Source organism: Phyllobates terribilis, unplaced genomic scaffold (assembly GCF_046119375.1).
Source record: "Phyllobates terribilis strain yellow unplaced genomic scaffold, ASM4611937v1 Scaffold_17__1_contigs__length_24005725, whole genome shotgun sequence".
In the NCBI taxonomy this organism is placed as follows: Eukaryota; Metazoa; Chordata; class Amphibia; order Anura; family Dendrobatidae; genus Phyllobates; species Phyllobates terribilis.
The window spans coordinates 18,584,038-18,610,428 of NW_027362777.1; the positions used below are offsets into that span (position 1 = coordinate 18,584,038).

The 26,391-nt window shown below is 43.3% G+C and overlaps 1 protein-coding gene across 1 annotated transcript; it reads left to right on the plus strand.

Moving 5' to 3' along the window:
* Positions 1-651: 651 nt before the first annotated feature.
* LOC141176236 (uncharacterized) lies at positions 652-26,071 on the plus strand. The gene is made up of 7 exons (XM_073660221.1): positions 652-712; positions 19,365-19,514; positions 19,644-19,823; positions 19,907-20,030; positions 20,114-20,211; positions 20,410-20,500; positions 23,555-26,071. Exons 2-7 carry the CDS (start codon positions 19,437-19,439, stop codon positions 24,661-24,663), a joined length of 1,680 nt encoding a protein of 559 aa, XP_073516322.1. The 5' UTR covers positions 652-712; positions 19,365-19,436; the 3' UTR covers positions 24,664-26,071.
* Positions 26,072-26,391: the final 320 nt, after the last annotated feature.

A 26,391-nucleotide genomic window follows, 5' to 3' on the forward strand; every position in this document is an offset into this window, starting at 1 on the left:
CGCGCTGTACACCTCGTACACACGCGGCTCTGCTCCGTACACCTCGTACACACGCGGCTCTGCTCCGTACACCTCGTGCACACGCGGCTCTGCTCCGTGCACCTCGTGCACACGCGGCTCTGCTCCGTGCACCTCGTGCACACGCGGCTCTGCTCCGTGCACCTCGTGCACACGCGGCTCTGCTCCGTGCACCTCGTGCACACGCGGCTCTGCTCCGTGCACCTCGTGCACACGCGGCTCTGCTCCGTGCACCTCGTGCACACGCGGCTCTGCTCCGTGCACCTCGTGCACACGCGGCTCTGCTCCGTGCAGCTCGTGCACACGCGGCTCCGCTCCGTGCACCTCGTACACACGCGGCTCCGCTCCGTACACCTCGTACACACGCGGCTCCGCTCCGTACACCTCGTACACACGCGGCTCCGCTCCGTACACCTCGTACACACGCGGCTCTGCTCCGTACACCTCGTACACACACGGCTCTGCTCCGTACACCTCGTACACACGCGGCTCTGCTACATCCACACTGAAAACCCCTCCTGACCCCACACATAAACTTCAGCTCATCCAGCACCATGACAACCAGCACAGCAGAGTCCTGCATCCACTGAGGCCCCTGATCATGTGACCCCTGACTCCTCCCCTCCTGTGACCTCATCACAGCTCCTGTGCGCACAGAGCAGCCATATATGTGGTGGCTGCTCTGCAGGTGGAGGTATGTGGAGACCCCATTATTGGGCGCAGGGGGCATTAACCCCTTCAGCACGGAGACTCTTTTGGGGTCTTGTGTTGCCCCTTTATAAGAATCATAAGGTTTTTGTTCTGTTTCCTGTAATAGATACATACGACCCAACTATGGAGACAGGAAGGGAGGAAACGTATTGTTCTCATAGTACGGGACCCCTTTACTGGCCCCACAGTGTAATGCCCCCATTATGCCCCTTATGCAGGATGTATGATGCCCCCACACAGTGTAATGCCCCCATTATGCCCCTTATGCAGGATGTATGATGCCCCCCACAGTGTAATGCCCCCATTATGCCCCTTATGCAGTATGTATGATGCCCCCACACAGTGTAATGCCCCTTATGCAGTATGTATGATGCCCATACACAGTGTAATGCCCCCATTATGCCCCTTATGCAGTATGTATGATGCCACCACACAGTGTAATGCCCCCATTATGCCCCTTTTGCAGGATGTATGATGCCCCCACAGTGTAATGCCCCCATTATGCAGTATGTATGATGCCCCACACAGTGTAATGCCCCCATTATACCCCTTATACAGTATGTATGATGCCCCCACACAGTGTAATACCCCCATTATGCCCCTTATGCAGGATGTATGATGCCCCCACACAGTGTAATGCCCCCATTATGCAGTATGTATGATGCCCCACACAGTGTAATGCCCCTTATGCAGTATGTATGATGCCCCCACACAGTGTAATGCCCCCATTATGCCCCTTATGCAGGATGTATGATGCTCCCACACAGTGTAATGCCCCCATTATGCCCCTTATGCAGGATGTATGATGCCCCCCCACAGTGTAATGCCCCCATTATGCCCCTTATGCAGGATGTATGATGCCCCCACACAGTGTAATGCCCCCATTATGCCCCTTATGCAGGATGTATGATGTTCCCACACAGTGTAATGCCCCCATTATGCCCCTTATGCAGTATGTATGATGCCCCCGCACAGTGTAATGCCCCCCTTATGCAGGATGTATGATGCCCCCACAGTGTAATGCCCCCATTATGCCCCTTATGCAGGATGTATGATGCCCCCACACAGTATAATGCCCCCCTTATGCCCCTTATGCAGGATGGATGATGCCCCCACACAGTATAATGCCCCCCTTATGCAGGATGGATGATGCCCACACAGTGTAATGCCCCCATCATCCCCCTTATGCAAGATGTATGATGCCCCCACACAGTGTAATTCCCCCATTATGCCCCTTAAGCAGTATGTATGATGCCCCACACAGTGTAATGCCCCCATTATACCCCTTATACAGTATGTATGATGCCCCCACACAGTGTAATACCCCTATTATGCCCCTTATGCAGGATGTATGATGCCCCCACACAGTGTAATGCCCCCATTATGCAGTATGTATGATGCCCCACACAGTGTAATGCCCCCATTATGCCCCTTATGCAGTATGTATGATGCCCCACACAGTGTAATGCCCCCATTATGCCCCTTATGCAGGATGTATGATGCTCCCACACAGTGTAATGCCCCCATTATGCCCCTTATGCAGGATGTATGATGCCCCCCCACAGTGTAATGCCCCCATTATGCCCCTTATGCAGGATGTATGATGCCCCCACACAGTGTAATGCCCCCATTATGCCCCTTATGCAGGATGTATGATGCTCCCACACAGTGTAATGCCCCCATTATGCCCCTTATGCAGGATGTATGATGCCCCCCCACAGTGTAATGCCCCCATTATGCCCCTTATGCAGTATGTATGATGCCCCCACACAGTGTAATGCCCCCATTATGCCCCCCTTATGCAGGATGTATGATGCCCCCACAGTGTAATGCCCCCATTATGCCCCTTATGCAGGATGTATGATGCCCCCACACAGTATAATGCCCCCCTTATGCCCCTTATGCAGGATGGATGATGCCCACACAGTGTAATGCCCCCATCATCCCCCTTATGCAAGATGTATGATGCCCCCACACAGTGTAATGCCCCCATTATGCAGTATGTGTAATGCCCCCATTATGCCCCTTATGCAGGATGTATGATGCCCCCACAAAGTGTAATGCCCCCATTATGCCCCTTATGCAGGATGTATAATGCCCCCACACAGTGTAATGCCCCCATTATGTCCCTTATACAGTATGTATAATGCCCCCACACAGTGTAATGCCCCCATTATGCCCCTTATTCAGTATGTATGATGCCCCCCACACAGTGTAATGCCCCTTATGCAGGATGTATGTTGCCCCCACACAGTGTAATGCCCCCATTATGCTCCTTATGCAGGATGTATGATGCCCCCACAGTGTAATGCCCCCATTATGCCCCCCTTATGCAGGATGTATGATGCCCCCACAGTGTAATGCCCCCTTTATGCCCCTTATGCAGGATGTATGATGCCCCCACACAGTATAATGCCCCCCTTATGCAGGATGGATGATGCCCACACAGTGTAATGCCCCCATCATCCCCCTTATGCAAGATGTATGATGCCCCCACACAGTGTAATGCCCCTTATGCAGTATGTATGAAGCCCCCACACACTATAAAGTTCCCCCAGTACCACCTGAGGTCCTGCAGTTGGAATAATCCCTCTGGAGTTGGTTTTCCCTCTGCCTACTCCCCTCCATGTATACCCTCGAGCATGTATACATTCATGTAGGGGAGCAGGCCTTACTAGATATTGAGGCTTTGTACAGTAATATACCGCATGAGGATGGTATCAGAGGAGTAAGACATTTCTTGAAACCGAGGTTAATAGAGTGTAGCAGACATAATGACTTCATGGAGGATCTTCTAAAATTCACTCTTACTCATAACTTCTTTATTTTTGACAGGCAGTACTTCCACCATCTCATGGGTACTGCGATGGGGAGCCCTTGTGCCCCCTCATATGCTAACCTTTTCCTGTGCTGGTGGGAGGAATCCACAATATTCAGGGATGATGATAAGTGGTGGCAACCATATATTGGGGCATGGGATAGATATATTGACTACATTTTTATCATCTGGTCAGGGACGAGTGAACAATCTTTTGAATGTGTCAGGGAACTCAATATCAATAGAGTCGGCCTGAGATTTACATCTGAATTTAATTATTACCAGTTGCCTTTCCTGGATGTTCTAATTAAGAAAGATTGGAATGGGACCCTAGGGACACTCATCTACCATAAACCTTCAAGCACTAATAAACTATTGAAGTGGGATAGTCACCACCCCATCCCCATAAAAAGAGGAATACCCAGGGGCCAATTTTTATGGTTGAGAATGTACTACCATAATGTCACAAATTTTAATATACAGGCAATAGACCTGAACACAAGATTCAGGGAAAAAGGGTACTCCTGGCACATTTTGGATTCCGCATCATCGTTTGCAGAAAAATGGGAGAGACAGACACTCCTCCATACCTAACCAAGAGACCAAGAAAAAGATGGGATTACACGAGTAAGAAAAACTTATGACAATCAGAGTGACCGTATCTTTAATATCCTCAGAAAACACTGGGATATACTTGTGGCTGACCCGGCCCTGAGGGTGCTGTGGGATCTACTCCCACAATAACTTTCAGAAAGGGTCAGTCCATTAGGGACCATTTAGTGCATAGTTTCTGCAAAAAACCTGCACCCAAGGGGACTTGGCTAGATAAAAGAATCTGCAGTTTCTTTAGATGTGGAGAATGTTGTACATTTAGTTGGATGAGACCATGTAAATCTTTCTCGAGTTCCTCCATGAGTAAAATCTTTTTTCCAGTGGGATTATTCTAACTGTAAAACCTCAGGACTTGTATATATGGCCACATGCACCTGCCCCCTAGAATATGTAGGCAAGACCAAGAGGCAGTCTAGGAAGAGAGTGGGGGATCATTTGGACGATATACACCATGGTCGTGACACCTCATTAGTGAGACACATGAACAGTGCACATCGAAGTCAAACCGGAGACATCTCCTTTTGTATCATTGAGATGGTAAACCCAATGTGAGAGGTGGTGATCACAATAGATGTATCCTCAAAAAAGAAAGTGAGTGGATTTTTAGACTGGATTCACTAGCCCCTAAGGGACTCATTGAGCAAATTTCCTTTGCCTGTTTTATGTGAATACAGTCCCATTCTGGATTACATTTTTGGATTTTATATTCTACCCATTGTTACTTAGTTCCCTGTGAATGGGTTCACTTATTGTTGTACTTCATTGAGATATCTGAGCTTCTATATCAGAATTATTTCTTATCAGTTATATCCCACATCTACTATTTCATAATTAACAAGTGTGGTGTTCCTTGTGTATCTCTATGCAATAGGGGTCAAATTTGACCATTTAGGAATATACTGTGGGCCACCATCCCATATTTTTTGTAGTGATAAAGTAGATCTACATGCCTATTGTATGATGGGAGGATGTGCAACACTTGTTTTTAGTCTCCCATGATGCTGATCTCAGAGATAGGATTTTTCTATATTGGTGGAATGCAATCCAATATCATATGCGTGGAACGCATGCTTCCGGACATGCGCATTTGCAGATAGGAGACTGTGATGCACTCCGGCATGGAACTCACATGTCCCGGCACGTTTGTGCTTTCTTCCCGCCCGTTGTTTTGTGCTGAATTGTGGGGAATACTTGAGAATTTATTTTTGTTCTGTCTTTAGTTGATTCCACTGATGCATCAGATAAATCCTCAGAGAATTATAATTAGAGGAACCCATGGACACATTAGGATCTGTGAAGCTGACCTCCACTCTCCTCTATTTCCTTTGAATTTATTGTGTGACCTGTATTTCAGAACAGTAGCTCTTGGTTTGTTCCATTTCCATGTGTAAATTGAATTTGACTTGTAGTCTTTGATATCTCTTTCAAACTTAGTTTTTTTGATGTCTGAGATCCATCCTCCAGACTTTGTAAATTCTTTTGCATATTTTGTTCGAGTTTTGTATTCAAAAAGGCTTCTACACTGGGCGGAATACTTTCACCGAGTTTTTTTCAAGAAACAAATATCAAACGGAATGTGACTTGATTATCCTTTAGAAATTTATCTTTATTAAGTTTTGAAAAGGAAATACAAATACAAACACCAGGTACTAGTTGTGCAACAAGTAGTAGGTCAAACATGACCCCATAACCCTAACAATAACCAGTATTTCCAAAACATTTGAAAACAAAATGAAAGAAGTAAACACAATCCAAAGTAGAGTCGCTGGTAGAACATTGGTTCAATGTGTTTTAGGATATACCAGCGTGGTGACTCAGACTTAAACATTAAGTCATTACATATTCATGTGGATTAACATACACTGCTCAAAAAAATAAAGGGAACACTTAAACAACAGAATATAACTCCAAGTAAATCAAACTTCTGTGAAATCAAACTGTCCACTTAGGAAGCAACACTGATTGACAATCAATTTCACATGCTGTTGTGCAAAAGGAATATACAATAGATGGAAATTATTGGCAATTATCAAGACACCCTCAATAAAGGAGTGGTTCTGCAGGTGGGGACCACAGACCACATCTCAGTACCAATGCTTGCTGGCTGATGTTTTGGTCATTTTTGAATGTTGGTTGTGCCTTCACACTCGTGGTAGCATGAGACGGACTCTACAACCCATAGAAGTTGCTCAGGTAGTGCAGCTCATCCAGGATGGCACATCAATGCGAGCTGTGGCAAGAAGGTTTGCTGTGTCTGTCAGCGTAGTGTCCAGAGGCTGGAAGCGCTACCAGGAGACAGACCAGTACACCATGAGACGTGGAGGGAGCCATAGGAGGGCAACAACCCAGCAGCAGGACCACTACTTCTGCCTTTGTTCAAGGAGAAATAGGAGTAGGATAGCACTGCCAGAGCCCTGCAAAATGACCTCCAGCCGGCCACAAATGTGCATGTGTCTGCACAAACGGTTAGAAACCGACTCCATGAGGGTGGTATGAGGGCCCGACGTCCACAGATGGGGGTTGTGCTCACAGCCCAACAACGTGCAGGACGCTTGGCATTTGCCATAGAACACCAGGATTGGCAAAGTCGCCACTGGCGCCCTGTGCTCTTCACAGATGAAAGCAGGTTTACACTGAGCACATGTGACAGACGTGACAAAGTCTGGAGACTCTGTGGAGAGCTATCTGTTGCCTGCAACATCCTTCAACCTGACTGGTTTGGCAGTGGGTCAGTAATGGTGTGGGGTGGCATTTCTTTGGAGGGCCGCACAGCCCTCCATGTGCTCGCCAGAGGTAGCCTGACTGCCATTAGGTACCGAAATGAGATCCTCAGACCCCTTGTGAGACCATATGCTGGTGCGGTTGGCCCTGGGTTCCTCCTAATGCAGGAAATTGCCAGACCTCATGTGGCTGGAGTGTGTCAGCAGTTCTTGCAAGATGAAGGCATTGAAGCTATGGACTGGCCCTTCTGTTCCCCAGACCTGAATCCGATTGAGCACATCTGGGACATCATGTCTCGCTCCATCCACCAACGTCACGTTTCACCACAGACTGTCCAGTTGTTGGCAGTAGTCCAGGTCTGGGAGGAGATCCCACAGGAGACCATCCGCAACTTCAGGAGCATGACCAGGCATTGTAGGGAGGTCATACAGGCACGTGGAGGCCACACACAATACTGAGCCTCATTTTGACTTGTTTTAAAGACATTACATCAAAGTTGGATCAGCCTGTAGTGTGTTTTTCGACTTTAATTTTGGGGGTGACTCCAAATTCAGGCCTCCATTGGTTAAGAAATTTGATTTCCATTGATGATTTTTGTGTGATTTTGTTGTCAGCACATTCAACTTTGTACAGAACAAAGTATTCAATTAGAATATTTCATTCATTCAGATCTAGGATGTGTTATTTGAGTGTTCCCTTTTTTTTGACCAGTGTATAAGGGTTATAAAGAAAAAACGAGTAGTTAAAACCAAAAACACACATACAAACAAAGACAAAGGGAAGTGGGGGAAGGGATGTATGGGTAAGAGGGTTAGGGTAATGTCAGAGGGGCTCCTGAAGTGTAGACTTAAGCCCCCGTCACACTAAGCGAGATCGCTAGCGAGATGATGAGTCACAAGTTTTGTAATGCAACAGCGACCTCAGCATCGATCTCGCTATGTTTGACATGTAGCAGCGACCAGGTCCATGCTGTGAGATCGCTGGTCGTGTCGAAATGGCCTGGACCATTTTTTGATCGTTGAGGTCCCACTGGGTAGCATGCATCGGTATGTTTGACACCTTACCAACGACCTCGTTGGCGACTCAGAACTGAGAAGTCGTTTCTCATCGAGGTCTGAATCGTCAGAGTAGCTGCTATGTGACAGGGTCCCAACGACTGTCGACATCGTTATACAGGTCGCTACGGGTCGCCGTATCGTTGCTGCGTCGTTGGGAAGATCTGACTTTTTGACATCTCACCAGCGACTACATAGCGACGCAGCAACGATCCCTTCCAGGTCGTATCGTTGTCGGGATCGCTGTAGCGTCACGAAGTGTGACGGTACCTTTAGTTTTCCCCTATGAGGTCAAGGTAATCAGCGGAAGATTTAAACTCCAACTAGTAGAACTATGTTTTATAAAATTTATCATGGGAGTTATTGATCGTTATTGAGCTCCTCCGTTAACATTTCATTTATTTTGGAGAACCATAGTGAGATTGTCGGGATATTGTTACTTTTCTATAGCAAGGGAATACATGCTCTAGCAGACGTGATGAAGTGTCTCAGTATCAAGTTTTTATATGTTTTTAAAGGGATGTTGCTGTGATGGAGATGGACGAAAGCTGGGTCAAGGTCTGAAATAAGATCAGTGAATTTACTAATCACTAGTAGTACTTTTCCCCAGAAAAGAGAAAGGAGTTTACAGGTCCAGAAAATATGTAGTAGGTCACCCTCCTCCTCCCCACATGTCCAACACATGGGACTAGCATCTGGGAATATAGAGTGTAGGCGAGTTGGGACCCTATACCACAGAGAAAGCAGTTTATAGCTGGCCTCCTGAAATCGCGAGCTGATTGATGATTTGTGTGTCAAAGTGAAGATTCGCTTCCACTGATCCCTCGTTAAGGTGCAACCCAGATCTCTCTCCCATTGACATTGGAAGCTGGTTTTAGACTGGTCCAGGGGTTCAATCAGTAGGGAATGCGAGAGTGACAGTGTGTCTTAATGGGCCGGTATTTGGTGACTTGGTTATCCTATAAGGGTTTTTTTTAAATGTCGACATACATCCTGTAAAGCATGCAACTATGTTAATAAAACCGACACATTTGCAGAAAACCTAACAGGACAGAAATTTGCAATACACAATTTCATCAATTGTAGCACTATAGGGGTCATCTATTTAATAGAGTGGATAGAGAGTTAACTACAATATGTGGGATGGACGTCAGATCCGCTATAAACATGTATTAGAAGACATTTATCTGACGCAATCAATCCCACAGCATTAAACCTGTCTGTGGTTTCAAGATACTTTTCACAAAAACATAAAGGGGATATCAGATCCTTCAGATATTAGGAATAGAAAAGGTTTATAAACCATTAAGAGGTGGAGATATGAAAAGAAAAATCTTAAATAGAAAGTCATATTGGATATTTATATTACACACTAGAGCCCCACAGGGAATGAACATCAGACAGGATTAATATTACAGTGCAATTAATTGTATTTGTCTTTGATTTCCAGTGATTTTATTGAATGTCTCATGCATGAGTTGTATTTGTGCATTATCTTTTTCTTCCATACTATACAGGGTTAAATTGTCTGAGAAGTGCTCAGTAATCAATGGACACCCAGGAAAGGGAAGGATATAAAAGTATCACAGAGACTCACATGTTGTAAATCAGGAATAAGCATTGGTTTGGTATGTGGGCACTTGGTGGTATACCATCACAACAGTTTTTATGAATTCACAATAAATGTGAGGTTTTAACAATATAGACCATCCCTCCTCCTTTCTTTACTTGAACCTTGAAATGTCCCTGACCAGGGCGGCTCCATGCGGTGATCTTCAGACAAGGTGCATTGAATAAACAGTGAGCTGACCTCCCTCTCCATTTTCCAATTGTATTCCTGTTTTCCCTATAGTGACAAATATTTATTTTTGCTAAAACTGTGATATTTTCACTTTAAAACTTTTTTAAACTTTTTTTTAACAACTCTCATTAGTGCTATCATACAACACAGAAGCCTCTGATTGGTCGGGTGATGCACTGTACTACTGTAGTGCCATGTATTATCACTGCCTGTCAGTGTAATACTAACGGCCCCATACACAAGATAAGTGTTGGCTGAGCGGTCATTTGACAGACGGCTATCTCTCCAGACTCTCCCATACACACAAATATTCCAGCTTTCCTGTGGTCTGTATGACTGACTGTAGGGAGGCCTCCTAATACATTATATAGTCAACCAAAACCCCCAAAATCAGTGCTTCCATGCAACTGTAGTCTAATGTTTATGGGGTCGTTAAAAGGTAACTTTTGGAACGCTGCCTCTGGCCCGTCCTAATAGTCTTTCGTACATTGCAGGACCAGACACCATTACTAGGCATTAGTATTGTAGGAACAAGGCAGCCCCATACTATTGAGTACTTTGGGGAGGAGGAGGGGCATTCAGCCGAACTCTGTCACGCCTTCTTAGATGCCATGTTTGCTTTTTGCTGGAACAAGTGGTTAAACTGCCAGGGATTTTATTGTTGCCCCACCTGTGCCATCCTTGCGGTGTACATCTATGTTCTGATGCCCAAAAGAATTCATATAAAACCAAAAACAAATGTTTAACGTGTTAAAAGAGGACAAAATGTGTCTTCTGATTTGTGCATGTTTTTTATTTTTACAAGAATTGTTGGTGCCAATTGTCTCTTGAAACATTTTAATATCTGCTTTTTTTCTGGTGTTTTTCTTGTAATATAGAAAAGTCTAAGGCCAGAAATAAACCCCATAATACACTATACATGTAGACTTTAGTATCAAATCATTTCTGTCCGAGGTGTTTGTGCAAACAAAACAGCTTTTATAAAAGCCTCAAACTTCTGTGTGTGAATCAGACATGAGATCTAACGTGATAGAAGATTACAGTCTGGGGAAGACGGGCAACATTCATATAGACGGCCGGTGGTGATGTAGTAAGTGATGGACTGTGGCCAAATATGGTTTTAGATCCGTAGTGGAAGATGTTGCCTCATCATAAAAGTAGTTATTTCTCATGTTACGTGAAATAAATATCTCCTGCAGAATTGCTAATGTCAATGCCAGTATAAGATAATAACTGCTGCACTACCGGACAGAGGTGCTCGAGTTGGGTCCAAACCTGTACTGTAACTGAGAATAACCTCAACACTCAATGGTTCTTATAGAAAAATGTTTTTTTAATGTAGTCCAAAAACAAAAGTAAACGTTTTGGTCTATCTGACCTTCATCAGTAACTGTTGGAAATAGCACAAAGAACTAAGCAATAAATAAATGAATAATAATAAATAATAAAATAAAAAAGCATATACAAATGGATCATTGCGCAATAACATGATAATATCTCTTGTTTAACCTGAACAATAAACATGCTGTCACACAGTGTATAATATTTCATCAAACCCCATTAATGCGGATACAACATCATAGTATAGAGCAAGTATATATGCAAATTGAAGAGAGGTGACACCTACTAGACTGCTGGATGGTATTCAAAGGTAGGAATTCAAAAGTGTGGAGATATGGTGACACTGGTTGCTTGGGTCTGCAGAAAAGAGCAGAGAGTGGCAGACTCAGAGTTATCAGCTGAGAGGGACTGTGGAGGCAGAGATAGGCTGGATGTAGCATACCTGTGACCCAGAGTTCCTGGTTATAAGGTGGTGCTGCACGTAGTGGCTTAGAGGAACGCGGTGTCCACAACTAGTTCCTTGTGCTGTGCGCGTTGTCAGGGGCAGGATGGTATCTAAGGCTATGTGCCCACGATGAAGAAATGAAGCAGAAAATTTCTGCAGCATTTCTGCATCTCCCTGGCAGAAAAAACGCATGCAGATTGTGCATGCGTTTTTGCTGCAGAATACATACGGAATACATGCGGATTCACATGCGTTAACGCATGTGTTTCTGCATGCGGACTGACCAGCACTTTCCAGGCGATAGCATCACTTGGAAAGTGCTTGACAACTAGGTCACACTGTATAAATCCATGCAAAAGGCATGGATTTATACAGTGTGACCGTAAAAATAAAAAAATAAAGCTATACTTACCGCCGATGCAGCCGCGTGTGCTGTCGCGCTCCTTCCTGGTTCCTTCCTGGCTTGCCGGCATCTCGCGAGACAGGCTGCGGTCACATGACCGCGACGTCATCTCAGGTCCTGGAAGGAGAAGCGCTTTTTTTTTACAGGTACAATGGTACCCAGGTCTGGATGAGAGTCTTCTCTCCTCCAGAACTGGGTACCATCCGCACATTGAAACGCATATTATCCGCTTGTACAAATGTACAGACACGGATTATATGCGTCTCAATGCAAGTCTATGGCGGCAATTCCGCTGCTCTTCCGCAAAATTAATGAACATGCTGCGAATTTATGAGCGCTGCAGAAACGCTGCGGAAAAATCCGCAGCATGTGCATTGACATTGCGGAATGCCATTGGGGACCATGGGGTGCGGATTACCATGCGTTTTTGATGCATTTCCGCTGCGGAAATTCCGCAGCGGAAACACATGAAAAATGCATCGTGTGCACGCAGCCTAAAGGCGGGGGGCAGGAATAGCGAGGGTGGCTGACCAATCGCCGCCAATCCTGCAGTGCTGTGTAGTGTGATCTCCGGAAGTGCACGTGTGACGCGCTGCTCCCAGGAAGCTGTGCGTTCCACAGGCCAGTGTAAATGCGTTTCAGTGAGCCGGAAGTTTGAGGGAGAGAGAACGTGCGTTCCACCAGTATAGAGCATAAGACCCCATGGACATGAGTCAGAGCCTTTTGTTGGAGTAGAGAAAGATCCAGGAGAGGGGACAACAGTGTGCCAGAGAGGAATAATCTGCAATAAAGGAGACAATATATGAGTAGGATATGGAGATCAAAACATGTATATTATTGACCTATTCAAATTGAAGACCACATTTCCAAACGTAAAATACATTTCAACATCGGGTCACATAAGATCCCTTGGTGACAAGTTTCTCTATACCAATTGTTCAATGAGAACCAAACTCCAAACATAAAAAAAACCTTATATAAAGGCCAGTAGGTCATAGTCCCTATTAAGGCCTTTTGGTTCTAGGGACTGTAATTCAGTAGGCTTCTCTACGTTTGAGAAGGCTCACTCGGTCGCCCCCCTGATGTGGTTTAAAAACTTGTTCCAATACCTGGTATTTGACTTGAGAAATACTATGTCCTGCTTTGATAAAGTGTTGGGGAATGGGTAACATTAGGTTTTTGCACAGAATTGTTGACTTGTGCTTTGAAATCCTGTCCCTTATGGGCTGTGTCGTCTCTCCACATAGATTCGGCTGCATGGTCATTTAATAAGATATACCACATATGAACTGTCACATGTAAAGTACCCTTTGATGTTGTATATCTTGCCAGTTTTTGAGTGATGAACAATGCTACCCCTGAGGACATTGTTGTATTGACGACATTGGAGACCTGGGAATGTGCCCATTTTGGGATTCTGCAATAACCGTTGTGTGGGACCTTGGTGCGCTGCGCCAAAATCGGCACGTACCAGAGAGTCTCTAATATTGGCTGCTCTCTTAAAACACGGTAGGAAGGGTTGTTGGAATGCAGGGATCGTGGGATAGCCGGTTTGTAAGATGTTCCTGTGTTTCCTAATGGTTTTATGTAAGATGTAGGTGAAGGGGTGGAACGTGTGAACGAAGGGGATTCTGTCCTTAGTGTTTGGACGATCAGTTCTGGAATTCGACACCTAGGGATGCAAGAAGCTAGGTGGATAGCCTCGTTCAGTGAATTTGGTCGACATTTCTTGTAACCTCTGACTGCAGATAGCTTCACTGGACACTATCCGTTTGACCCTCTGAAATTGTGATGTAGGTATAGATTTCTTCATCAACCTTGAATGATTGCTAGAAAATTGTAATAGGCCATTTCAATCGGTCGGCTTGGAATAGAGGTCAGTTGTTAGGTGGCCCTGTTTATCACCATGGTATCAAGGAAACTAACACGGCTTGAATTATATGTCATGGTGAAGCTCAAATCTGGCCATGCGGAGTTCAGTGTGGAGAAAAACCTCTAAGGATTCCAAGGGACCCCCCATATGCAAAATATATGATGTTGTCTATGAAACATTTCCAGAGAATGGAATGTTCTTGAAAAAGTGGATTAAAGTAGACCACCTGACTCTCGAAGGCTGACATGTATCAATTTGCATATGGGGGGGCCACAATAGAGCCCATTGCGGTGCCCTTAACTTGGAGGTAATACAGTAGGTGTCCTGGAACAAGAAATAATTATTGGTAAGAACCAACGTGAGTAGTTCATTGCACAAATCAACTACCTGTCGATCCGTGTGTGACTCAATGAGAAGATTCTGTACTGTCTTGATTCCTTGGTCATGGAGAATAGATGTATATGGATTTTTTACATCAAAAGAGACTAGGATAGCCCTAGTTGGGACCTGTTTGAGTTCAGTGAGTATAGCGAGGAAAGCTCCTGTGTCCAGTAGGAAAGATGGACTCTGTTGAATGAGGGGCGTAAGGACTTTTTCAAGGAAAATAGACAATGGGGATAGAAGTGACTATGGAGGCCACAATCGGCCTCCCCGGTGGATCCGTTACACTTTTGTGAATCTTAGGCAAGACGTAAAAGACCGGTGTAATAGAATGTTTCTTTGAAAGGAATTCACCTGTTTTAATTTCAATGACGCCCGCTGTAATGAAGTGGTTAATGACTGAAGATATTAAAGTGCTGTATTCGGGCAGGGGATCATGGGGCAATCGGCGATAGGTAGTCTGGGCACTAAGTTGACACTCTATTTCCCTGACATAGTCACACTTATTCATGACCACAATTGCTCCTCCCTTGTCGGCTGGTTTTATGACCAAATTTTTGTCCTCTTTGAGACTTCTCAAAGCCTGTTGATCAAGGGAGGACAAATTGGGTTCATAGTGTAGTTTACCCCTGTCAATTTTGGAGCGTAATTCCTGAAAAGCAGTGTCCACAAAGCTGATAAATGTTTCAAGGGCATGGGTGGTCTGTAGGAGCCTTTTGTGCGGAGGCCCAAACTACTGGATGTGATGGCTATAGCTGGATTGGGATGGATGCTACTAGAGTTATTAACGCCGGACATTTCAGTTTGAGCGAAATGTGCTTTCAGGGGTAAAGAGCGGTAAAACCGCTGCAGTTCCATATCCAAGTTAAAGGTATTGTATCTATTAACTGAACAAAAGGAGAGACCTTTTTGTAGTACTGTTAGCTGGGCAGTGCTAAGTGTATAAGAGGAAATATTTACCACCAGGGGCCTGCGCCTGAGACCGAGTCACCCTGATGAAGTCGGTGTTGCCTCTCATGTTTTCCGCCTCTTCTCATCTTCTCGTTGTTTGACGTCGCCTTGGTTGTCCTAAAAAATGAGAAGAAGAGACATATGGGTCTCACCTGTCTAGTTCCGATCTGGAAGAGGAAAACTCGGTGGATGATCTGTTGAATCGATTGGGATTTCTCCCTGAGAAAGATCTGTCCTGACATCGGTAAACTCTATTCAGATCATAATCCTCTGTATCTCTTAAGAACTTTCTTCGTTTCCTTGCCTCAGTGTCTCTCCGATGGCGGTTAGTGTTGTCCTTGATCTTACCCTAGAGGGTTGTCAATTCCTCAGCGCTGACTGTAGAGGAGAGTTGTGACTCGATGTTCTTGATTTGGTCCTTCTTTGAGTTGATAGCCTTATGTAAAAAGTCGACTGTTAGCGTCATCAAATCAAATGAACACTTATTCAAAATTTGTTCAAATTTGGACAGTAATCCGATTGATCGGAAAACAAGGTAGGACGTATTGGCACTCTCAGCCCCCTAGGGATGGACCCTTAGGTATTCTGTTAGAGTTGCACAGTGCTGCTCTATGTTGATCAGATGTCGGTGTTGCCTTTCCACGTCCCGGCCTCTGGTTTCCTTAGGTGGGACCGCTAGGAAGTCACTTGGTATGCTGGTTTTTTGAGAATGGTAGAAGTCTCATCCGCATTATATGAAAAGGTCAGTGATGACATATCACTGCGATGTGCAAGCATACAGGCGCAGCAGGATAAGAAAATAACCGCTGCACTACCGGACAGAGGTGCTCGAGTTGGGTCCAAACCCATACTATAACTGAGAATACCCTAAACACTCAATGGTTCTTATAGAAATTTTTTTTTTAATGCAGTCCAAAAACAAAAGTAAACGTTTCGGTCAATCTGACCTTCACCAGTAACTGTTGGAAATAGCACAAAGAACAAAACAATAAATGAAAAAATAATAATAAAATAAAAAAGCATATACAAATGGATCATTGTGCAATAACATGATGATATCTCTTGTTTAACCTGAACAATAAACATGCTCTCAAACAGTGCATAATATTTCATTAATGCGGATACAACATCACAGTATAGAGCAAGTATATATACAAATTGAAGAGAGGTGACACCTACTAGACTGCTGGATGATATTCAAAGGTAGGAATTCAAAAGTGTGGAGATATGGTGACACTGGTTGCTTGGGTCTGCAGAAAAGAGCAGAGAGTGGCAGACTCAGAGCTAACAGCTGAGAGGGACTGTAGAGGCAGAGATAGACAGAACAGAGCTGGACGTAGCATACCTGTGACCCCAAGTTCCTGTTTATACAGTGGGTACGGAAAGTATTCAGACCCCTTTAAATTTTTTCACTCTTTGTTTCATTGCAGCCATTTGGTAAATTCTAAAAAGTTCATTTTTTTTCTCATTAAAGTACACTCTGCACCCCTTGACTGAAAAAAACAGAAACGTAGACATTTTTGCAAATTTATTAAAAAAGAAAAACTGAAATATCACATGGTCATAAGCATTCAGATCCTTTGCTCAGACACTCATATTTAAGTCACATGCTGTCCATTTCCTGATAGGACTTGATTTGGAAAGGCACACACCTCTCTATATAAGACCTCACAGCTCACAGTGCATGCCAGACCAATTGAGAGTCATGAGCTCAAAGGAACTGCCCAAGGAGCTACATGGCAGCCTTCAAGAGTCAGGTGGTCTACTCTAATCCACTTTTTCAAGAACATTGCATTCTCTGGAAACGTTTTATAGACGACATCTTTTGCATATGGTGGGGGTCCCTTGGAATCCTTAGAGTTTTTTTCTCCACACTGAACTCCACATGGCCAGATTTGAGCTTCACCATGACATATGATTCAAGCCGGGTTAGTTTCCTTGATACCATAGTGACCAAGGATACACAGGGCCACCTAACAACTGACCTCTATTCCAAGCCGACTGATTGCAATGGCCTATTACACTTTTCTAGCAATCATCCAAGGTTGATGAAGAAATCTATACCTACATCACAATTTCAGAGGGTCAAACGGATAGTGTCCAGTGAAACTATCTGCAATCAGAGGTTACAAGAAATGTCGACCAAATTCACTGAACGTGGCTATCCACCTAGCTTCTTGCATCCCCAGGCGTCGAATTCCAGAACTGATCTTCCAAACACTAAGGACAGAATCCCATTCATTTACACGTTCGACCCCATTCGTCTCATCTTGCATAAAACCATTAGGAAACACAGGAGCATCTTACAAACCGGCTATCCCACAATCCCTGCGTTCCAGCAACCCTTCCTACCGTGTTTTAAGAGAGCAGCCAATATTAGAGACTCTCTGGTACTTGTCGATTTGGGCGCAGCGCACCAAGGTCCAGCACAACCGTTCTTGCATAATCCCAAATGGGCACATTCCAATGTCGTCAATGCAACAATGTCCTCAGGAGTAGCATTGTTCATCACCCACAAACTGACAAGATGTACAACATCAAAGGGTACTTTACATGTGACAGTTCATATGTGGTATATCTTATTAAATGACCATGCGGCCGAATCTATGTTGGGGAGACAACACAGCCCATAAGGGATGTGCTTTGAAATCCTAAGTCTACAATTCTGTACAAAAACCTAATGTTACCCATTCCCCAACACTTTATCACGGCAGGACATAGTATTTCTCAATTCAAGTACCAGGTATTGGAACAAGTTTTGACACCACGTCGGAGGGGGCGACCAAGTGAGCCTTCTCAAACGTAGAGAAGCCTTCTGGATTCATTAATTACAGTCCTTAGAGTCGAAAGGCCTTAATAGGGACTATGACCTACTGGCCTTTTATATAAAGGTTTTTTATGCTTGGAGTTTGGTTCTCATTGAACAATTGATATAGAGAAACTTGTCACCCAGGGATCTTATGTGACCCTATGTTGAAATGTATTTTACGTTTGGAAATGTGGTCTTCAATTTGAATAGGTCAATAATATACATGTTTTGATCTCTATATCCTACTCAAATATTGTCTCCTTTATTGCAGATTATTCCTCTTGTCCCCTCTCCTGGATCCTTCTCCACTCCAACAAAGGCTCTGGCTCATGGCCATTAGGTCTTATGCTCTATACTGGTGTAACGCACGTTCTCTCTCCCTGGCACTCAAACGCATTTACACCGGACTGTGGAACGCACAGCTTCCTGGGAGCAGCGCATCACTTCCGGTGACGTTACACGTGCACTTCCGGAGTTCATGCTACACAGTACTGCGGGATTGGCGGAGATTGGTCAGCCGCCCTCACTATTCCCGCCCGCCGCCTTTAGATACTATCCTGCCCCTGACAAACCGCACAGTACCATGAACTAGCGGTGGACACCGCGTTCCTCTAAGCCACTACGTGCAGCACCGCTTTATAACCAGGAACTCTGGGTCACAGGTAGGCTACGTACAGCTCTATTTGGTCTATCTCTGCCTCCACAGTCCCTCTCAGCTGTTAACTCTGAGTCTGCCACTCTCTGCTCCTTTCTGCAGACCCAAGTAACCAGTGTCACCATATCTCCACACTTTTGAATTCCTACCTTTGAATACCATCCAGCAGTCTAGTAGGTGTCACCTCTCTTCAATTTGTATATATACTTGCTCTATACTATGATGTTGTATCCGCATTAATGAAATATTATGCACTGTTTGACAGCATGTTTATTGTTCAGGTTAAACAAGAGATATTATCATGTTATTGTGCTATGATCCATTTGCATATGCTTTTTTAGTTTATTATTTATTATTATTCTTTTATTTATTGTTTTGTTCTTTGTGCTATTTCCAATAGTTCTTGATTAAGGTCAGATCGACCGAAACGTTTACTTTTGTTTTTGGCCTGCATTAAAAAAAAAAATTTTCTATAAGAACCATTGAGTGCTGAGGTTATTCTCAATGTCAATTCCAGTGTCAGAAAATTAGGTGAGAATTAGCGTTATGGAAGATGAGTCTATGAGAAACGTATTCAGCTGCAGACTCCGGGGAAGAAACTGCTTGTTGTATGTGGCCTAAAATATATAGGTTTTTTACTAGATGTAAAGAAGAAAACTAAATACTGTAAAACATAAATCTCCTCATATGTTTCCCTTATTATCTCCAGTGATTGTATTATTACACAGGATTTTTATGACTTTACATCTGCTCAACTTTTTCTCATTCAGGTCTCTACAATATCGGATCCTCTCAGTGAAGATCTTCTATATAAGAGAATTTTCCTGATTTACCCATCAAAGATGGATATGGACAGACACAAGATGGCAGAGAGGATATTACACCTCACCCTAGAGATCCTCTTCCATCTTACTGGAGAGGTGAGAGATTCTGATGACGTCACATTACATCATTCTTATCTATGGGAATAACAGATGGACAGAACTGGAGAGGTGAGGACTCTGGAAATGTCTGTAGTGAGATTTATTAATGTCTCTCTCCATAACCAGGATTACACAGTAGTGAAGAAGACCTCTAGTGAGCACTGTCAGGACCCTGTGTCTGAGGGATGGGGAAGACCCCTGAGCCCAATCACAGGGTTTCCACCTCACCCGCTGATACATGAGGACATCAGTGGCCAGAAGATCCTAGAACTCACCTACAAGATGATTGAGCTGCTGACTGGAGAGGTGACACTGCTGGGAATGCTGGGACATTATACAGTAACGCTATGAAGGGATCGGGGGGATGATGGTATCATTGTATGTGTCAGGTTCCTATAAGATATCAGGATGTCACCGTCTATTTTTCCATGGAAGAGTGGGAGTATTTAGAAGGACACAAAGATCTGTACAAGGACATCATGATGGAGGTTCCCCAGACCCTCACATCACCAGGTAATAGACAGGACTAAATACACACGGCCTATAATTATCTGTATGTAAAGAATGAATTCAGTCCCTGTATGTGTTTCCTCCAGATCAATCCAGTAAGAGGACAACACCAGAGAGATGTCCCCGTCCTCTTCTTCCACAGGACTGTAAACAAGAAGATCCCGATGTTCCTCAGGATCATCAGGTAGATGGAGAGAAGGTGTCATGAGATCTCCCTTATGATGTGTAGACTGCTGTAATGGTTTTGTATTCAGTCTTGTTTTATCCACCAGTATTATACGTTTTATATTTGTGTAATGAGAACGGTGGAGATGGCAGGATTAGAGTTGATCATAGATGGGACTTCTCCATCTGTTTGTGACTTTTACAATATTTGTTTCAGGGTGAAGATCTGACCCATATTAATACTATAGAGACATATGTGAGGGGTGATGAGCGGTGTAAAGAGGAGATTCCTACATATGACTACCCAGGTGAGTACTGACCACTAAATGCAGTGAAGTTACAGATTCTTCTCAGTCACCGGCTGTGGCTGCTTTATCGGTGATGTAGTCCGGCCGTATCACAATCGTGTAATCACCAGTTTGCCGCTAGACCACAACATTCTCCTCCATCCGAAAATGTTCAAATTACTTTGGGAAATTGTGAAAGCCCTTTTCTATAGAACTTACAACCTGGAGAATCCACCTACCCCCTGAGATTAGGAGACGCTGACCGTTACCTGCCCAGATCTTTAAACTACAAAACCAAATGACAGCGTACGTAGAATGTGCTGACAAGTGAGAAAATCACTTGAAGAGAAAGTGGAGGGTAATGATGCTGTTGGCTTCCTAGAACCCTGATATCTTATTGGATGAATCTACCTTCTCTCCCTTCTGTGCTGCTGAATGTCCTCATATGGTCCCACAAGACCAGGTCCCGTCTTTCTGGCCAAACTTCGCTTTTTTGATCAACAACATTAAATGTGCAGTGAGGGCCAAGTGTGAATTTCTGTCCAATAACAGCAGAGTTTCCCTTTATCCTGACTTTTCAATTTCTTTTAAAACCAACTAACTTCAAACAGGATTGTGATAAACTATACAGAAAACATTACAGCTGTGCCATGATATATCTCTAAGCTGTGCGTGGCTGATGGCTGTAATATACATTTATTCACGCCTGCAGGAGATGTGTTGGCATGGCTCGAGCCCTGGTTTCATGGATTCACTCCACGTCATAAATTCCATTATGTTTTCAATCCTATGAAATTCAGAATACTGCACAATCTCTCCTGAAATGGCGGCACAAATACTTTCTCTACTCTCCTGGTCAGGACTCATAGTGGCTCCAATGGTCCACCATAAATGAGTGTGACTCCGGTTTAGTGTTGGATTTCTCCCCTCATACGTACTTTGTTGTTGGGGATGTTACATGTTTTTATATTCTTTCTTTTTTTACAAGTTCATTCTGTATGTATTTTCATTGTGGTGGGATCGGCCGGCCTCACTTATTTGAGTTTGTAACTCCCTGGTAATCTTTCAAAAAGGTCTCCATTGCCTCTTCCAAATGCCCGAGATCTAAATTTAAGACACCTCATCTCTGCAGTATTATAAAAAGTTCTCTTTAAATGTCTAATATTTCTTCTTGAAACTCATCTGACAGCAAATATTGTCCCTTACGATAGTTTAGATTGCCAAGAGCCACCGAGCCCCATACTCTAATTACCCCAGAGAGGTTTCACCACTAGTTACTCATTTTTCTCTGATGAAGACTGTTGAGTTTGATCATTTCAGTAGATGTTTTATTGTGTATAATCACAGTTTTTGACTTTGTAATCCTCTGATTTAACCACTTCCTGCAGCCAGTTTTGTGTTTCTAATCAGGCCCCATTTTTCAAATCACTTTACGTGGTGATAACTTTGAAATTCTTCACAAAGGATAATAAGAAACAAATGGACCTTACAAATTATTTTCCAACTTCTTTTGAATCTGACAATATCCTATATATGGTTGTACACTACTGTCTGGGCACATGGCAGGTTAAGAAGGGAAGGAGCGCCATTTGGCTATTAGGAATGCCGATTTTGCTGGAATAGTTCGCAGACACAATGTATTGGGGGCGCTGTTCATGGTCACCTGGAAGCTCAAAAGATGGCCACCATGAACAGGCTTGTCTTATCTACCCCGTTTACATATTTCACTAATTACTTTGCTCATCATCTTTTAACCCCACTACATGGATCTGGACTTACACAGAGACCCCTAGGCTTGGGCCACGGTGTTACCTGCTGTTCTGTGGAGTGAGATGGGAAGAAGAATAGTCAGGTAGCCGGGTCACAACCAGGAGAGCAGAGAAAATACAAAATCAGAAGACACAAAAGTAGTCAGTAAACGGGCCGAGGTCAGAACAAGAAACAAATACACAAGCCGGGAGCTGAGCACAGAGGACTGAACCAAAGGAGAACAAGGCTGTATCTGGCAGCTTCCCGCAATATGCTTCCAGCTTTAGTAGGGTGTGGTGCTTTCCAGTTGGCTGATGCTGGGAGCAGATTACTCCAGCTGGACAGCACACACACCCATACTGCCAGACTGGATGGTACTACAGGTCCCAGGCACCCTAATCTTAGTGGCTGCACAGAGCCTGCGCCGCCCAGAGCTTCTGGTTCTGACGTCTCTTCCATCACCAGCGCCGCCTGCAGGATGATTAAGGCGGCTCCTGGTGTCAAAAGCAGACATCACACAAGTCGAAGCAGGAGGAGAAGTAGACGTCCCAGACGAGATGGGACACACTTTTTGCAGAAGCCCTAATATAACAAAATGGTAGAAAACCAGATCAGTAGAAATCCCCATAAAGTGACTCCATTTTGGAAATTATAACCCTCAGTGAATTAATCTATAGGAGAAGTGACTATTATGACTTCAGTCACTTTCCAAAATATTAGCACGCAGTGGATGTTGGAGAGTGAAAATTGCAAATATATAATTTCATTACCCAACACATAGTGCCCAGATTGTGCTCCAGGAGACACACACCATAAATTAAGTGGGTTCTTCTCATTATAGTAATGCCGAATACATGGAGCCTAAATGTGATTTAGGCACATAAACTACTGCAAAGCTCATAAGCGAGGGGGAGATCTGACTTTGGGAGAGCGGATATTGCTGGATTGGTTTATGGAAGCCATGTTACTTTTCTAGAGCCTTTGAGCCACTAATAATGTGGAAACCTCTGTTTTTCCATTGACAGATGATGGACCTGAGTGGGGACTTGTTTTTTGTCAGATAAGTAGAAGATTTTATTGGTATTATTTTTGCCTACATAACATCATTTGGTGGCTTTTTATTCAGGCAGACTGAAAAAACACTTGAACACCACGCTCTACTGATCCATCCTATGAGGTTTTCTATTAGATGGTCATTGTTCTGGTGAATAAGTCAATTTTTTTTTATATAACTTGCCTTTTTACGGACAATTGAAGTAGAAATGTAAAAAATATAAAATTCAAGGATTTTTTATTAAAAATAATAATTAGTTTTATTCTTGGCAGATGTCTATACCAGGAGATCAGAGGGACAGCTGACATCTTCAATTTTCAAATCAGATAATTTTCAGATCCAACAGGATACAATTGAAGTGAATGATATTTCTCCAGATTTACCATCATCGCTTCGCAGCCAAGATCTGTCATCTGATCCTTTGAAACAGGTCCTGTCTTCTGATTCATTACTGACTACTAAGGAAAATCAAAGTCACAAAATAAACATTAAAAAACGAACTGCTCCTAAAGCAAAGAAGCCATTTTCACGTTCAGAATATAGAAATAGTTTTCCTCTCAAAAAGTCTTTTCTTAAACCTCAAAAAATTCACACAGCGAAGAATAGATTTTCTTGTTCAAAGTGTGGGAGATGTTTTAATCAGAAATCAGATCTTGTTAGGCACCAGATAACTCACACAGGGGAGAAGCCATTTTCATGTTCAGAATGTGGGAGATGTTTTACAGAGAAATCAAGTTTTATCAGACATCAGAGAACTCACACAGGAGAGAAGCCATTTTCCTGTTCAGAATGTGGGAAATGTTTTACAGAGAAATCAAATCTTATTGTACATCAGAGAACTCACACGGGAGAGAAGCCATTTTCCTGTTCAGAATGTGAGAAATCTTTTGCAAAGAAATCAAATCTTATGAAACATCAGAGAACTCACACAGGGGAGAAGCCTTTCTCATGTTCAGATTGTGGAAAATGTTTTGGACACAAATCATATCTTAATAAACATCAGAGAACTCACACAGGGGAGAAGCTTTTTTCATGTTCAGAATGTGGGAAATATTTTACAGAGAAATCAACTTTTATCAACCACCAGAGAACTCACACAGGAGAGAAGCCATTTTCCTGTTCAGAATGTGGGAAATGTTTTACAGAGAAATCAACTCTTACCAAACATCACAAAACTCACACAGGAGAGAAGCCTTTTTCCTGTTCAGAATGTGGGAAATATTTTAAAAATAAATGGAATCTTATTATTCACCACAGAACTCACACAGGGGAGAAGCCTTTTTCATGTTCAGAATGTGGGAAATGTTTTAACCAGAAATCGGATCTTGATGAGCACCAGAGAACCCACACAGGGGAGAATGCCGCAACTACATCCAACTAGTCTCTGTGGAGACTAGAAAGGCCCTAGCTGCACAACTAAAAACACCACCACACACCTAACTAACTAATAAGCCATTGAGGAGTTTCTCACACCTCCTGTGGAACCAGAGGGGAGGATTCAACACACTGTCAACAAGGGGAAAGGAAAGTATGAAGTAAAATACGAAAACTCTGAGCGATAAACAAAAACACATTCATATAGGGCAAAGAAGGCAAGCTAAGGAGAACCAAAAATAAAAGGAACAAGTATAATCTCACAGAAACCTAACATTGTTAGAATGAAAAGGTACTGGGAGGGAAAGCAAACTGACCGGGAAGATAGTTTCACCTTTGTGGTGAAACTTATAAAATTCATCCTCACCAACTGTAAATGTAAACCTGTCCGTTTATAATGACCACAGACAAGATAAAGATTCCCAACTCACATCAGGACCACAAGATCCCAGGTACTTTCAGCTGCATCACATCTAATGTAGTGTACTTAATTATATGTACCAAATGTCCAACTGGGGGTCTGTATGTAGGGGAGACGAGGCAAAAGCTTAAAACAAGGATGAATTCTCATCGCCACACAATAAAAGAAAAAAGAATAGATCTACTTGTGGCCAAACATTTTTACGGCTACAACTGCTTCTCCCTCTCCCATACTGATAGTTCTGCTTCACATCACTTGTCTTATCTATTGCATTATTCCTGTGCCCTGTTATGTATAAATATGTGACTCTTCAGATTTTGTGTTATACTATGCCTGATGAACAGACCTGAGTAGTCTCGAAAGCTTGAAATTTCTTACCTTTTAATGGCTAACTGAAAAGATGGTATCCACCACTGAGGACTTTCAAATTTTAATATTTTTCTCCATACAGCAATTTTAAGATCTCTCCACAAGTGTTCAATGGGATTTAGATCCGGATTCATTGCTGGTCAGAACTGTCCAGCACTTTGTTTCCATCCATTTTCTGGGTGCTTCTTGAAGTATGTTTTGGGTCATTGTCATGCTGGAAGTCCCATGACCTAGGACGCAAACCCAGCTTTCTGACACTAGTCACTACATTGTGCCCCAAAATCCTTTGCTAATCTTCAGATTTCATGATGCCTTGCACACAGTCAAGGTACCTGACCAGAGGCAGCAAAACAACCCCAAAACATCTTTGAAGCTCCACCATATTTGACTGTATGTGTTGTAAATTTATTCATTATGTTGCGCACCTTGGACAGAGGAACATCCGGATCTCTAAAGATAGACTTATAATCTTTGAAACTATTGATATTTTTCAACAGTTTTGGTTCTCAAGTCCTCAGACAGTTCTCCTTTTTCTCCATGCTTAGTGTGCCACACATATGCACACAATGCAAAGATTGAATCAACTCTCCCTTTTTTATCTGGCTTTAGTTGTGATTTTCATATTGCCCACACCTGTTATTTGCCACAATTGCATTTGAACAAGCTTCATATGCTTGAAACTAAGTTGGTTACCCACAATTTTGGCAAGGTGTCAATAATTTTGTCCAACCTATTTTATGTGGTTTTGTGTGAAATTATGTTCAATTTGCCTTTTTTTTCTCTTGTTTTCTTGTGTTGTTCCAATACACGCAAAGGAAATAAACGTTTATAACAAAACATGTAATTGCAATAATTTTCTGGGAGAATTACTTAATTTTCTGGAACAATTTCAAGGGATCCAACACTTTTGACCATGACTTGTTTTTGTTGCCTTTTTAATTTCTT